We start from the raw sequence: 13722 nt of genomic DNA, 5'->3' as shown, positions 1-13722 counted from the left end.
GGCACCCTTCGCATCGAATGCAGGACACTCGCGTATTGTTACTCTGTTATAATGATACTCGGATTCTCGGAATCGAAGTCAAGGAAGAGTGCAGGGTCCTATCGCTGGGGTACTAAAAATGTAAGTTTACTACATCGACTATTTCCCTTTGCCTTGCTTCTTGGGCTTTTTCGGGAGTGGGGGCCCAGGAAGAACCAAGTGGTGGAAATTCCGCTGTGGGTCATCTTTCGACTGTTTCAAGGTGGGATCGTGAGATATCACCCCCATATACTTGGTGCCTGCAATTGTTTCCACAGAGTTAAGAGGCGCGTGTAGGGCCAGAGTCATGGCTTCGCATCGTACCTCCATCTTTTGTAGGCTGCGTGACTACTCGCATTGCGCCGACATTTCCCTTGCCTTGAAATCCTCCGGGCTTCCGGTCCGAGGGAAACTCATGGCCCGTCCCCTGCATCGATGGGAATATCTTCTTTCCATCCTGAGGGGAGTTTAGGAATGTTTTAGGCTAAGTATCCCATACGCCACTGGCATCAGCAGACGTATATATAAACGACAGGGCTACGCTCACATGTTCCGTCACAGGTCGGTTGGGATTCGCTTGCTTAAACCACAACGTGTTGATAACAGCGGTCCGCAGGTCTTTACCAGTTTTAACGGCTACAACCGGACAAGGTAAATAAAAGTAAAAATCAGAGGTGCTTCAAAAACGTAAAGAGAAGACAAAACGTACGGGATCCTTTGTAGGTAAAAGTCTCCTCCCGTCCAGGAAGAGTTTTGTCTTTTTTCATTTTCTCGTATTGGTTTCTGACTTTGGTCCATTGGGTATGCCTTTGTTGCTTCGCCTGCTTCGTTGCTTCTTGTTTCTTTTCCCAGTTTGCCTTCTTAATCGCACCCATCGGCTTAGGACCCCGTTTCTGTTGAGATCAGTAATCCGATTGCTATCTCTACCAGGTATACGGCTCACATGCTATCTCTAGCATACGCCGAGCTCACATGCAATCTCTTGCATATGCTCAATACCTGTATCACACTACGTTGAACTAGACCGGATAGCTCAGTGGTTAGAGCATCCACCTAGTGTTGGGACGGTCCTCGGTTCAATCCCGGGTCTGGTCGTTTTCTTTCCAAAGATCACTACGTGATTTTTCACAGTTTCAGGCCGTTGGCTCCAGCTTTCTTGTTTTCTTGACGGCGCTTCTCTCTCTGGTAGTTGGAGGCTGGCTTCTTGTTCCCTTTTGTGCTATAGGCATTGGCATAGTGGACCTTGTTGTCACGAGCCTCGACGAGCCTTTCTGCATATATCCGCAGCGCCCGGAGCTCATAACTGTCGAGGTATCTGGTGATATCCCGTACGGCCAACTCGTCAGCATAGTAACCTCGCTGCCGGACCAGCGCTGGAGACCCTGTCGGGTGGTTCTGTGCGGAGATTCCGACCGCAAAGTAGATGCTCAAGACGAGCGAGACTAGGATGAACCACCGGCTCATGATTGCATTCACTGGCAATAGATTTAATAGAAATCTAAAGACCTTTAAACCGATGAAGTGGTACATACCTCGATGGTCGCTGAGTAGATTTAGTAGGTTTCGATGTGAAGTATTCCCTCGAAGTCATAAGTTCGCCTTTTATTCGGACGGCAACGTCGACGACCTGTGTACTACACACTGTGTACACCTAGAAAATTAATGCCGGTTGGTCGTTGTAACGGTTACGAAAATCGGACTGAGTGCCAGACTTACGAGCCTGACGGGCGGTGATTTAGAAACGGAATTTGTTCACCAAGAACCCACAAAAGTACGCAACATTTAAGCCTACTCTCACTGGCGTTCTGAGAACTGATACCTACATAAGCGCTACCCTTCCTGAAGCACTAGCTCATCCCAAGCTTCATTCAGTGTGAGTCCCCTCGTTATTGAACGCGGAACCTACCCTTCACAAAAGAGAAAGTGTAGTACTCGATTGGGTAAATACCAAGTATCATACACCTTCCATTCACCAATACAAAAAGGCCCACAATCTGCCAATTTGCACCCACTGTCTACCCTCACGATCAACTGTTTGTTGATCAGTGAAACTTGCATGAAGAGAGAATCACGGAAACTTTGAGGTCCATTGTCGGTGCGCCAGCGAAAGTCCAAGCAAAGGACGTAACACTCATCGCTGATGGCACTGCCTATAGTGTGCCCCTATCGAGTAGGTTGCAACAAGGCCATGGGTCTGCAGCTGCTTCAAACCAGTTAACCGAGCACGCCCACTACATACTTCCTAGAAGGTTGTGAATGTGGGAAATGGCTACTTGTACACATGGAGAAAGGAAACGAGGGTAACTTTCGACTCGGAGATGCACAGTGTCGCGAAAAGCGAACACTAAACCAAACCAAAGACCAGAAGAGCGGAGCGGATGAGAGCGGAGAGCGAGATAAGAGCGATGAGCGACTAAGGCAGATGAATGCTGAAGCGGTGTATTGACGAAGAGGTCAAGCTGAGGAAATACAGAGGGATCTACCTAGCTTATATACCTATTCTACAGTCTACATAGCCGCAATGAGTCAAGATGACGAACAGATGGTGAAATACAAGAGAACAATAAGGAGAGTCACAAGGCTGTGCGAAGGATGAAGAAGACAATAACGGAGTAACGAGGCAGTGCAAGAATGGAGAGAACAATAAGACGTAGGGCAAAGGGCATAACGAGGCAGTGTTCCATGGGGGAAAGTGTCCGTGTCGAGAATAGAGGTAAAATAAGAATGAAGAGAAGGTGATGAAAGCGATAAGATAAGATAAGGAAAAATAGGGGCTCATACCCGCTGTTCACGACATTACCCCCCTTCTAAGCTTCATCGTCCTCGATGATCAACGGTAGGCGGCGTCCGAGTTCCCAGTCAAAGTCGGTAGGCGGAGCGTCGGTGAAGTTCTCAAGCGAGCGCCAAGGGAGAGAAGCAAAGGTGGTGGCTGAGATGCGGCGGGGTGCAGAGGGGTGACGCTGATGGAACTCCTTGATGGCGTTGGGGGCGTGCTCCAAGTTCTCCTCCGGTTCCCAAGTATCTTCTGTCGATCCGTAGCCCTTCCAACTGACCAGATACTCCAGCCTGCGGTTCTTCCCTCGTCCTCTCCAGCGACTGTCGAGGATGTTGTGAACCTCGTATTCAAGCTCCCCCTCCAGTTCAACAGGCTCAGGCGGAGGTGGCAGAATGCCATTGACATCATTGCCTTTCCAGGGGGAGAGCTTGTCCGACGTGGAACACAGGGGTGAATGCGGGGAGAGGGATGGGGGGAAGTTCAAGACGATAGTCGAGGTCGCCAATTCGTTCGATGATCTTGTAAGGGCCGAGTTGGAGGTCACCAAGTTTCCGAGTAGGAACTTTGATCTGGATGTCTTTGGCGTTGAGCCAGACGTAGTCTCCAACCTTGAACTGGTGAGCTGATCGCTTGCCTGGATTCGTACGAGTCCTTCTGTTGCGCTTTCTCGAGACGTAAGGCGGCTTCGGCATCCTTGCGGACCTCTTGAAGCTGTTGGATGCGTTCATCGACGGGGCGGAGATCAGTTTGTTTACCGACAGGGATGTTAAAGTGAGGGACGTAGCCATAAAGGACTTCAAAGGGTGATCGGTCGTGGGCAGAGTGGATTCGGGAGTTGATAACGAATTCGGCCATAGGAAGGTGTTTATCCCAATCATCTTGTCGGCGGCTGACGTAGAGGCGGAGATACTTCTCGACTTCTTGGTTGGCTCGTTCGGTCTGTCCGTTGGCCTGAGGGTGATAGGCAGTGGTGAGGTTGGACTCGATGCCTAGACGCTTGAGGAGGGTGCGCATGACCTTGGAGGCAAACTGAGGACCGCGATCGCTGATGAACCGGAGTGGGAGGCCATGGAGGCGAAAGACTTCTCGGTAGTAGATGTCGGCGACGCCTTCGGTGGTGATATCGGAAGTGCAGGGAAGGGCGTGGAGGAGCTTGCTGTAGTGGTCGACAAAGACGATGATGGCATCATGTCCATTCGCATCAGGAAGCTGGGTGATAAGGTCGACTCCAACAGTCTCCCAAGGGCCATCAGGTACCTCCAAGGGCTGAGTCGAGGCGCGGGGGTGCTGGGCGTGTTTCTTCCGGGCACAGATGTCGCAACCTTCCACATACTTCTTGACAAAGGCTCGCATGGTTGGCCACCAGTATTGTCGTTCGACCCGTTCAAGAGTTCCGTGTACACCAGGATGGCCAGAGGTGGGATCGTCGTGGCATTGCTTGAGAACGTCGCGCGAAAGTTCATCGTCAGGGGGAACGTAAACGCGACCCTGATAGTAAACAAGGCCATTATCCTCCTCCCATTCGGCGAGACCAGAGGTGAGACGACGGGGACCTGTCTTGCGGGAGTTGAGCGAGTCCATCCAGAACCTGGGATTCTCGAGCGCTGGCCTGCCGGATACGATCTTCCAAGGGGTTGACGGCCATGCTCGAGGCAGCGAGTTTGGCGAAAAGCTCGGGTTTGAGCACCACTTGCTGTTTGTTGTCCTCGGCGTCGGAGACCTGGTGAGTATCGAGGCGGGAGAGGGCGTCGGCTTGGGTGTTGGATTTTCCAGGGCGATGGGTGAGCGAGAATTGGAAACGGGAGAGGTAGAGGGCCCAACGAGCTTGTCGACGGCTGAGGTCTTGTGCAGTGCGCCAGTATTCAAGGTTGGAATGGTCGGTGACGATCTCGAATGGTTCGGGGAGTCCTTCCAGGAAGTGGCGCCAGTCCTTGAGAGCCTCAATAATGGCCAGCATCTCTCGGTCGTAGATCTCGTAGTTTCGCTCGGCGGGCTGCATGGAGGCGGACCGGAACGCGACGGGGTGCCAGAGGCCGTCGTCCTGCTTCTGGAGAAGGGCTCCTGTGGCAAAGCCAGAGGCGTCAACCTCGATGCGAGTGGGACCATCAGGATCCCAGAGTGTCAGGATGGGGGCAGACGTGAAGGCATTGCGGAGGGTGTCGAAAGCCTGCTGTTGAGGTTCGTTCCATTGCCAGGGGACGCTCTTCTTGGTGAGGTCATTGAGCGGTCGGGCGATGGTGGCGAAATCCTTGATGAAGCGACGGTAGAAGTTGGCGAACCCGAGGAAACCACGAACAGCGCGGAGGTTGCGGGGAACTGGCCAGTTGCGGACGGCTTCAACCTTGGCGGGGTCCATGCTGACTTCGCCCTCGCGGATGATCAAACCGAGGTACTCAATCTCTTGACGTTCGAACTCGCATTTCTCCGGCCGGAGGTACAAATCGTGTTTCTTCAGGCGGTGCAGGACTTCGTGTACAACTTGTCGGTGCTCGTCGAGTGTGGCCGTGAAGATAAGGATGTCGTCTAGGTATACCGCAACCTTTCCTCCAGCGATGAGGTCCGAGAAGATCGAGTTCATGAGAGCTTGGAATGTCGCCGGGGAGTTGGTAAGTCCGAAGAACATGACGAGTGGTTCGTAGAGTCCCTGGTTGGTGGCAAACGCAGCCTTCCACTCATCTCCTTCCTTGATCCGGATGTTGTTGTAACCCCAGCGAACATCGAATTTCGTGAAGTACTTGGCACCGCGGAGTCTGTTGACGATGTCGGAGACCAGGGGAAGGGGGTAGCGGTTCTTGACGGTGATCTCGTTGAGCTTGCGGTAGTCCTGAACAAAGCGGAGCTTGCCATCCTTCTTCTTGACGAAGAAGACCGGGGAGGAGAGAGGAGACTTGGAGGGTCGGATGTATCCCTTCTTGAGGTTCTCGTCGAGGAATCGATTAAGCTCTTCCTGCTCGTTCTGAGACATGGGGTAAACCTTGGTGCGCATGGTAGCCGGAGCTCCGGGAATCAGATCAATGGCGTGGTCCCAGGGTCTGTGTTCAGGTAGGCGATGCGACTCGGACTCGGAGAAGACGGAAGCGTGCTGACGATACTGCGGGGGGACCATCTCTTCGAAAGTCTTCTGGGGCTTGGCTTTCTGAGATTTTTCGGCAATCTGCTGGGAGTAAGTGAACCCAGCGGCACACCAGAGTTCATCGCCGGTTTCCTCAATCAACCCTGCTCGTAGCCATTTCCTGCGAGTGGTTCGGTTGGCACGGATGCGACAGAGGGGCGGTTCGACTGGCTCGGGCTCAGGTCCAGGAGTGAGGCTGGGGTCGGGGGTGGGGAGTACCGGAGAAGGGTCAACCGTGGTATCAATCTGTTCCAGGATAGCATCGCCAGAGGGAGTTCCTCGACTGGGAGGGTGTGCGTCCTCGTCTGGAATCTCCTCGATAGTGACGCTAGAGACCTTGGAGGGGACCTGGAGGGTGCCATTGCGCCAATCAATGGTGGGGTTGATCTTTCGAAGCCAAGGGAGCCCCAGGATAATGTCCTCGCCCCCAAGATCGGCGATAAGGAAGTCGGTCCATTCGGAGTGACCATCAACTGTGAGCTCTAGCCGTGCGAAATGTGTGATGTTGCCTGCCTGGTTAGGGGTACCGTCAATGTTGAGGAGTCGGATGGGGTGTCGGAGGGGGAATGTGGTAATGTTGTGCCGATCGACAAAGGGCTTGTCCAGGAACTTGCCTGTTGCCCCACAGTCAATCATTGCCGCGGAGTTCGTACTGCGATTTCTGCCTCTGAGCCTCACATTCACGCGAAAGTGTGACGAACGGGGGTTTATTTCGCGAATCGAGCTAATAGTACATGAACGGATGGAGTCGTATTCAGAAATGGCGTACGGAGGAGCGAAGGGTGCCTGCGTGGCGGCAGGGACGGGCACCCGCTCCAAAACCCTGGTGAAGCCTCTGGAGTTGAGCCAAGAGTTCGAGTTGCTGTTGTTGGGTGGCGGAGAGCGAGGCGAGGGTGGGGGCAGGGCCAGGGGGAGCAGCGGGGGTGGTGGCGGCAACGGTGGCAGTGGCAGCAGGTTCGTCAAAGAGGGAAAAGGGTGCTTCTTGGGTGGCGGCGACACGACGACGCGGGGGTCGAGAGAGCCCTCGTCCAGGTGGGAATCCCATGTACTTGTCCTGGCAGACGGTGGCAGCATGTCCCATACGCTGGCAGTAGTTGCAGCGTAACACCCCGTGATTCCCATCCTTCTTGTTGTGACCGGTGGACCCACAGCCGAAGCATCGACCGTGCATGGCATTGAGGAAGTCCTGGTAAGTCTTGCCACTAGGGCCAGGTCGGGTAGCATCGATCTCCATTGCGTACGGATCACGAGCGGGGGCGGAAGTGGGAGCGGGAGCGTACTGGGCCAGGGAGGTGCAGGACGAGTTGGGGTTCATGTTCCGCATGACGAACTCGTTCTTGATGGCTTGAGCGACGAGTTCCTCCAGGTTGGCGGGTTCCTTGATGAGGTTGCTGAGGGCGAGCCAGAGAAGGTGTTCTTGAGAGAGCTTCCTCTTGAAGCGAGCCATCCCGTCCGAATCGGATAAATTGGTGCGCGAAAAGATGTCGACAAAGCGAGAGGCAAAGTCGGCTACAGTTCCTCGACCAAGGGTGAGCTGCTCAAGCTCCTGGAGGGCAGCCTGGGCGTCGTTGGCAGGTTGGAAGCGTTGCTTGAACTCGGTGAGGAAGTTAGCCCACTTTCCCCCAGCGAAGGGCCATGGCTTGGTGCTGTCGGCATCATGATCGGCGATCTGCTGAAGGAAGCGAGATGCCCATCGGCCGGCTTCTCCATGCATGTACGAAAGGGCCGTGGAGATCCATTCCTTGTCGTCTCGAGTGCCATCGTCCTTCTTCAACTGGGGTTGGTGCCCAGCCCAGTTGGTGAAGAACTGGAGGAAACGTCGGGCATCCTCGGCCTTGCCGTGGAAGGGCTCAGGCGCCTTGACCGGGCTCTTACTAGAGGAGGTCTTGGCAGCTGTGAGGTGGTTGACCAGGGTGGAGATGGCGGTAGTGAGCTGGTTCTGTTGCTCCTGAAAGTTTCGCGAGGTCGGCAGCGGACATCGTGAAGTTGTCGGTGGTTTGGGAAGCGGAAGAGGGTAAAGTAGTTGGTTGAGTGGAAGTGGGAGGTTTCTGTTCTGAGCTTGGAGCGTCAGATGTGTCCTCCAACTGCCGAGAGGTGTGGAGAGGGGGGTGGATTGGGCGAGAGACGAAAGTGGCGGGGTTTGTCGGTGTAGAGCGACCGGAAGAGCTGATGCGTTGTGCGGAGATAAGAGGTGCGGATGCGACTAGAGCGGAGTGGAGAGTGCTGAACGGTGGGAGGGTGGTCGCTTGTTCAGGGGATGCTGATCGGACGCTAAGGGACTGGACGACTTCTTCTTCTTCTTCCTCGTCGTCGTCGTCGTCTTCCTCGTCTTCTTCTTCGGGGTCGGTGTCGTGAACAGCGGGGTACGAGCCCCTATTTTTCCCTATCTTATCTTATCGCTTTCATTCGCCCTTATCACTTCCTCTTTATTCTTATTCTTGCCTTTATTCTCGACACGGACACTTTCTCCCATGGAACACTGCCTCGTTATGCCCTCTGCCCTACATCTTATTGTTCTCTTCATTCTTGCACTGCCTCGTTACTCCGCCACTGTCTTCTTCATTTTTCGCGCAGCCTTCGCGCAGCCTCATGACTTCTTATTGTTCTTTTGCATTTCACCATTTGCTCGTCATCCTGACTCATTGCGGCTATGTAGACTGTAGAATAGGTATATAAGCTAGGTAGATTCCTCTGTATTTCCTCAGCTTGACCTCTTCGTCAATACACCGCTTCAGCACTCATCTGCATTCGTCGCTCATCGCTCTATCTCGCTCTCCGCTCTCATCCGCTCTGCTCTTCTGGTCTTTGGTTTGGTTTAGTGTTCGCTCTTCGCGACATTAGGTCAAGCTACCTTTGTGCACCGGCAACGCCGATCGTTGCTCCTGCATCATCCGCATCCCTGGCTTCTGGTTGACCTGCCGATCAGGTCCCTCCCTGGCAACTCTGGTCCCCGCACTTCGTCAAGATTTCCGCCACACCGGAAGACACCTCCTGTCTGTTTAAGCCGCACTTTGTCGTTCGGGCCAGCGACGGTCACCCCATCGTCCTAGACGTCCATCTACCAAGCCTCAACCGTTGGACCGCTTGCTCTGAACAGCCCTGCCCCAACCGTTACCACGAACCTTCCGTACACGACTGGGTCTATATCAACTCCCTCAAGTTAAACGCCGAATCACCGTCCCCCGTTAATCAGCAAGCAGTTGAAGAATTCGCCCGCAACAACCCCAGGACTCCGCCCTCTGAAACGCAACCCACCGCCGCCGAATCTCCAGAAACCCCGTACCAAGCCTACCGTTCCGCAAACACCTCCCCCGCTGCCAAAGCCGGTTCATTCAAGCTTCCAGATCCCGACACCGACCCCGACCCCGACGAAGACGAAGAAGACGACAACGAGGAAGAAGAAGAAGAAGTTGTCCAGTCCCTTAGCGTCCGATCAGCATCCCCCGAGCAAGAACACACCCTCCCACCGTTCAATACCCTCCACTCCGCTCTAGCCGCATCCGCACCCCTCATCTCCGCACAACGCCTCAGCTCTTCCGGCCGCTCTACACCGACAAACCCCGCCTCTTTCATTTCTCGCCCGATCCATCCCCCTCTCCACACCTCTCGGCAGTTGGAGGACACATCTGACGCTCCAAGCTCAGAACAGAAACCTCCCACTTCCACCCAACCAACTACTCTACCCTCTTCCACTTCCCAAACCACCGACGACTTCACGATGTCCGCCGCCGATCTCGCGAAACTCCAGGAACAGCAAAACCAGCTCACCACCGCCATTTCTACCCTGGTCAGCCACCTTACAGCCGCCAAGACCTCCTCTAGCAAGAGCCCGGTCAAGGCGCCTGAGCCCTTCCACGGCAAGGCTGAAGACGCCCGACGCTTCCTCCAGTTCTTTACCAATTGGGCCGGACACCAACCCCAGTTGAAGAAGGATGACGGCACCCGAGATGACAAGGAATGGATTTCCACGGCCCTCTCATACATGCATGGAGAAGCCGGCCGATGGGCATCTCGCTTCCTTCAGCAGATCGCCGATCATGACGCCGACAGCACCAAACCATGGCCCTTCGCTGGGGGAAAGTGGGCTAACTTCCCTCACCGAGGTTCAAGCAACGCTTCCAACCTGCCAATGACGCCCAGGCTGCCCCTCCAGGAGCTTGAGCAGCTCACCCTTGGTCGAGGAACTGTAGCCGACTTTGCCTCTCGCTTCGTTGACATCTTTTCGCGCACCAATTTATCCCCGATTCGGACGGGGATGGCTCGCTTTCAAGAGGAAGCTCTCTCAGGAACACCTCCTCTGGCTCGCCCTCAGCAACCTCATCAAGGAACCCGCCAACCTGGAGGAACTCGTTGCTCAAGCCATCAAGAATGAGTTTGTCATGCGGAACATGAACCCCAACTCGTCCCGCACCTCCCTGGCCCAGTACGCTCCCGCTCCCACTTCCGCCCCCGCTCGTGATCCGTACGCAATGGAGATCGATGCTACCCGACCTGGCCCTAGTGGCAAGACTTACCAGGACTTCCTCAATGCCATGCGCGGTCAATGCTTCGGCTGTGGATCCACCGGTCACAACAAGAAGGATGGGAATCATGGAGCGCTACGCTGCAACTACTGCCAGCGTATGGGACATGCCGCCACCGTCTGCCAGGACAAGTACATGGGATTCCCACCCGGACGAGGGCTCTCTCGACCCCCACGTCGTCGTGTCGCCGCCACCCAAGAAGCACCCTTCTCCCTCTTTGACGAACCCGCCCCTGCTGCCACTGCCTCCGTTGCCGCCACCACCCCCACTGTGTCCCCTGCCCCTGCCCCCACCCTCGCCTCGCTCTCCGCCACCCAGCAACAGCAACTCGAACTCTTGGCTCAACTCCAGAGGCTCCACCAGGGTTTTTGAAGCGGGTGCCCGTCCCTGCCGCAACGCAGGCACCCTTTGCTCCTCCGTACGCCACTTCCGAATATGATTCTGTCCGTTCATGTACTATTAGCTCCATTCGCGAAATAAACCCCCGCTTCATCACACTTTCGCGTGAACGTGAGGCTCAGAGGCAGAAATCGCAGTACGAACTCCGCGGCAATGATTGACTGTGGGGCAACAGGCAAGTTCCTGGATAAGCCCTTCGTCGATCGGCACAACATTACCACGTTCCCCCTCCGACACCCCATCCGACTTCTCAACATTGACGGCACCCCCAATCAGGCAGGCAATATCACCCATTTCGCACGACTGGAACTCACGGTCGACGGTCACTCCGAATGGACCGACTTTCTTATCGCCGACCTTGGAGGAGAGGACATCATCCTCGGACTCCCTTGGCTTCGCAAGATCAACCCCACCATCGACTGGCGTAACGGCACCCTCCAGGTCCCCTCCAAAGTCTCTAGTGTCACGATCGAGGAGATTCCAGACGAGGACGCGCACCCTCCCAGTCGAGGAACTCCCTCTGGCGACGCCATCCTGGAACAGATTGATACCCCGGTTGATCCTCCCCCTGTGCCCACCACTCCTGACCCCAACCCCGCTCCCGAACCGGAACCGGAACAAGCCGAACCGCCCCTCTGCCGTATCCGCGCCAACCGAACCACCCGCCGGAAATGGCTACGAGCAGGGCTGAATCGAGGAAACTGGTGACGAGCTCTGGTGTGCTGCTGGCTTCACTTATTCCCAGCAGATCGCCGAAGAATCTCAGAAGGCCAAACCCCAGAAGACCTTTGAAGAGATGGTTCCCCCACAGTATCGCCGACATGCCTCCGTCTTCTCCGAGTCCGAGTCGCACCGCCTACCCGAACACAAACCCTGGGATCACGCCATTCCGATCTGATTCCTGGAGCTCCGGCCACCATGCGCACCAAGGTCTACCCCATGTCCCAGAACGAACAGGAAGAGCTGAACCGATTCCTCGACGAGAACCTCAAGAAGGGATACATCCGACCATCCAAGTCTCCCCTCTCTTCCCCGGTCTTCTTCGTCAAGAAGAAGGATGGCAAGCTCAGCTTCGTTCAGGACTACCGCAAGCTCAACGAGATCACCGTCAAGAACCGCTACCCCCTTCCCCTGGTCTCCGACATCGTCAACAGACTCCGTGGTGCCAAGTACTTCACGAAATTCGACGTCCGCTGGGGTTACAACACATATCCGGATCAAGGAAGGAGACGAGTGGAAGGCCGCGTTCGCCACCAACCAGGGTCTCTTCGAACCACTCGTTATGTTCTTCGGCCTCACCAACTCTCCGGCGACATTCCAGGCTCTCATGAACTCTATCTTCTCCGACCTCATCGCTGGAGGGAAGGTTGCAGTGTATCTCGACGACATTCTCATCTTTACGGCCACACTCGACGAGCACCGGCAAGTTGTACACGAAGTCCTGCATCGCCTTAAGAAGCACGATCTGTATCTCCGGCCAGAGAAGTGCGAGTTCGAACGTCAGGAGATCGAATACCTCGGGCTGATCATCCGCGAGGGCGAAGTCAGCATGGACCCCGCCAAGGTCGAAGCTGTCCGCAACTGGCCAGTCCCCCGCAACCTCCGCGCCGTTCGTGGTTTCCTCGGGTTCGCCAACTTCTACCGCCGTTTCATCAAGGACTTCGCCACCATCGCCCGACCGCTCAACGACCTCACCAAGAAGAACAGCCCCTGGCAATGGAACGATCCTCAACAGCAGGCCTTTGACACCCTCCGCAATGCCTTCACGTCCGCCCCCATTCTGACGCTCTGGGATCCTGACCGCCCCACTCGCATTGAAGTCGACGCCTCCGGCTTTGCCACTGGAGGAGCCCTTCTCCAGAAGCAGGATGACGGCCTCTGGCACCCCGTTGCATTCCGATCCGCCTCCATGCAGCCCGCCGAACGGAACTACGAGATCTACGACCGGGAGATGCTGGCCATTATCGAGGCTCTCAAGGACTGGCGCCACTTCCTGGAAGGACTCCCTGAACCCTTCGAGATCGTCACTGACCATTCCAACCCTCGAATACTGGCGCACCGCACAAGACCTCAGCCGTCGACAGGCTCGTTGGGCTCTCTACCTCTCCCGCTTCCGGTTCTCGCTCACCCACCGCCCTGGCAAGACAAACACCCAAGCCGACGCCCTCTCTCGTCTCGACGTCCACCAGGTCTCCGACGCCGAGGACAACAAACAACAGGTGGTACTCAAACCCGAGCTGTTTGCCAGGCTCGCCGCCTCGAGCATGGTCGTCAATCCCTTGGAGGACCGTATCCGACAGGCCAGCGCCCGAGAATCCCAGGTCCTGGATGGACTCGCCCAGCTCCGCAAGACAGGTCCCCGTTGTCTCACCTCTGGTCTCGCCGAATGGGAGGAGGATAACGGCCTTGTTTACTACAAGGGTCGAGTCTACGTTCCCCCAGACGACGAACTCCGACGCGACGTTCTCAAACAGTGCCACGACGATCCTACCTCTGGACATCCCGGCGTACATGGAACCCTCGAACGAGTTGAACGACAATACTGGTGGCCGACCGTGCGAGCCTTTGTCAAGAAGTACGTGGAAGGTTGCGACATCTGTGCCCGGAAGAAACACGCCCAGCACCCCCGCGCCTCGACTCAGCCCTTGGAGGTACCCGATGGCCCTTGGGAGACTGTTGGAGTCGACCTTATCACCCCAGCTTCCTGATGCCAATGGACATGATGCCATCATCGTCTTCGTCGACCACTACAGCAAGCTTCTCCATGCCCTCCCCTGCACCTCGGACATCACCACCGAAGGAGTCGCCGACATCTACTACCGAGAAGTCTTCCGCCTCCACGGCCTTCCACTCCGGTTCATCAGCGACCGCGGCCCCCCAGTTCGCCTCCAAAG

The 13722-nt window shown here is 55.7% G+C and overlaps 2 protein-coding genes and 1 non-coding gene across 3 annotated transcripts; 1 reads left to right on the top strand and 2 right to left on the bottom strand.

Moving 5' to 3' along the window:
- Positions 1 to 13: 13 nt before the first annotated feature.
- Positions 14 to 902, bottom strand: CC1G_03142 (hypothetical protein). Its single transcript, XM_001840861.2, has 4 exons — positions 728 to 902; positions 566 to 654; positions 343 to 502; positions 14 to 278 (listed from the first exon to the last, which is right to left on the bottom strand). The coding sequence occupies exons 1-4, from the start codon at positions 891 to 893 to the stop codon at positions 139 to 141; spliced, it is 555 nt and encodes a 184-aa protein (XP_001840913.2). The 5' UTR covers positions 894 to 902; the 3' UTR covers positions 14 to 138.
- A 138-nt stretch (positions 903 to 1040) lies between these two features.
- Positions 1041 to 1113, top strand: CC1G_20172. The gene has a single exon. It is a non-coding gene; the product is annotated as a tRNA-Thr (tRNA).
- A 30-nt stretch (positions 1114 to 1143) lies between these two features.
- Positions 1144 to 1482, bottom strand: CC1G_03141 (hypothetical protein; the record flags this gene model as incomplete). Its single annotated transcript, XM_001840860.2, has 1 exon — positions 1144 to 1482. The coding sequence occupies one exon, from the start codon at positions 1480 to 1482 to the stop codon at positions 1144 to 1146; it is 339 nt and encodes a 112-aa protein (XP_001840912.2).
- Positions 1483 to 13722: the final 12240 nt, after the last annotated feature.

This window comes from Coprinopsis cinerea (assembly GCF_000182895.1).
Source record: "Coprinopsis cinerea okayama7#130 chromosome 8 map unlocalized cont3.8, whole genome shotgun sequence".
Classification (NCBI taxonomy): Eukaryota; Fungi; Basidiomycota; class Agaricomycetes; order Agaricales; family Psathyrellaceae; genus Coprinopsis; species Coprinopsis cinerea.
This window is presented reverse-complemented; position numbering and strand designations above follow the sequence as displayed.

Coding starts and splice junctions, on each gene's coding strand:
- CC1G_03142 (XM_001840861.2), bottom strand. CDS start 893: ATGGGTGCGATTAAGAAGGCAAACTGGGAAAAGAAACAAGAAGCAACG. Junction 655..727: donor TTTTACCTACAAAGGATCCC/GTACGTTTTGTC, acceptor GTCCGGTTGTAG/CCGTTAAAACTGGTAAAGAC. Junction 279..342: donor GCAGCCTACAAAAGATGGAG/GTACGATGCGAA, acceptor AAACAATTGCAG/GCACCAAGTATATGGGGGTG.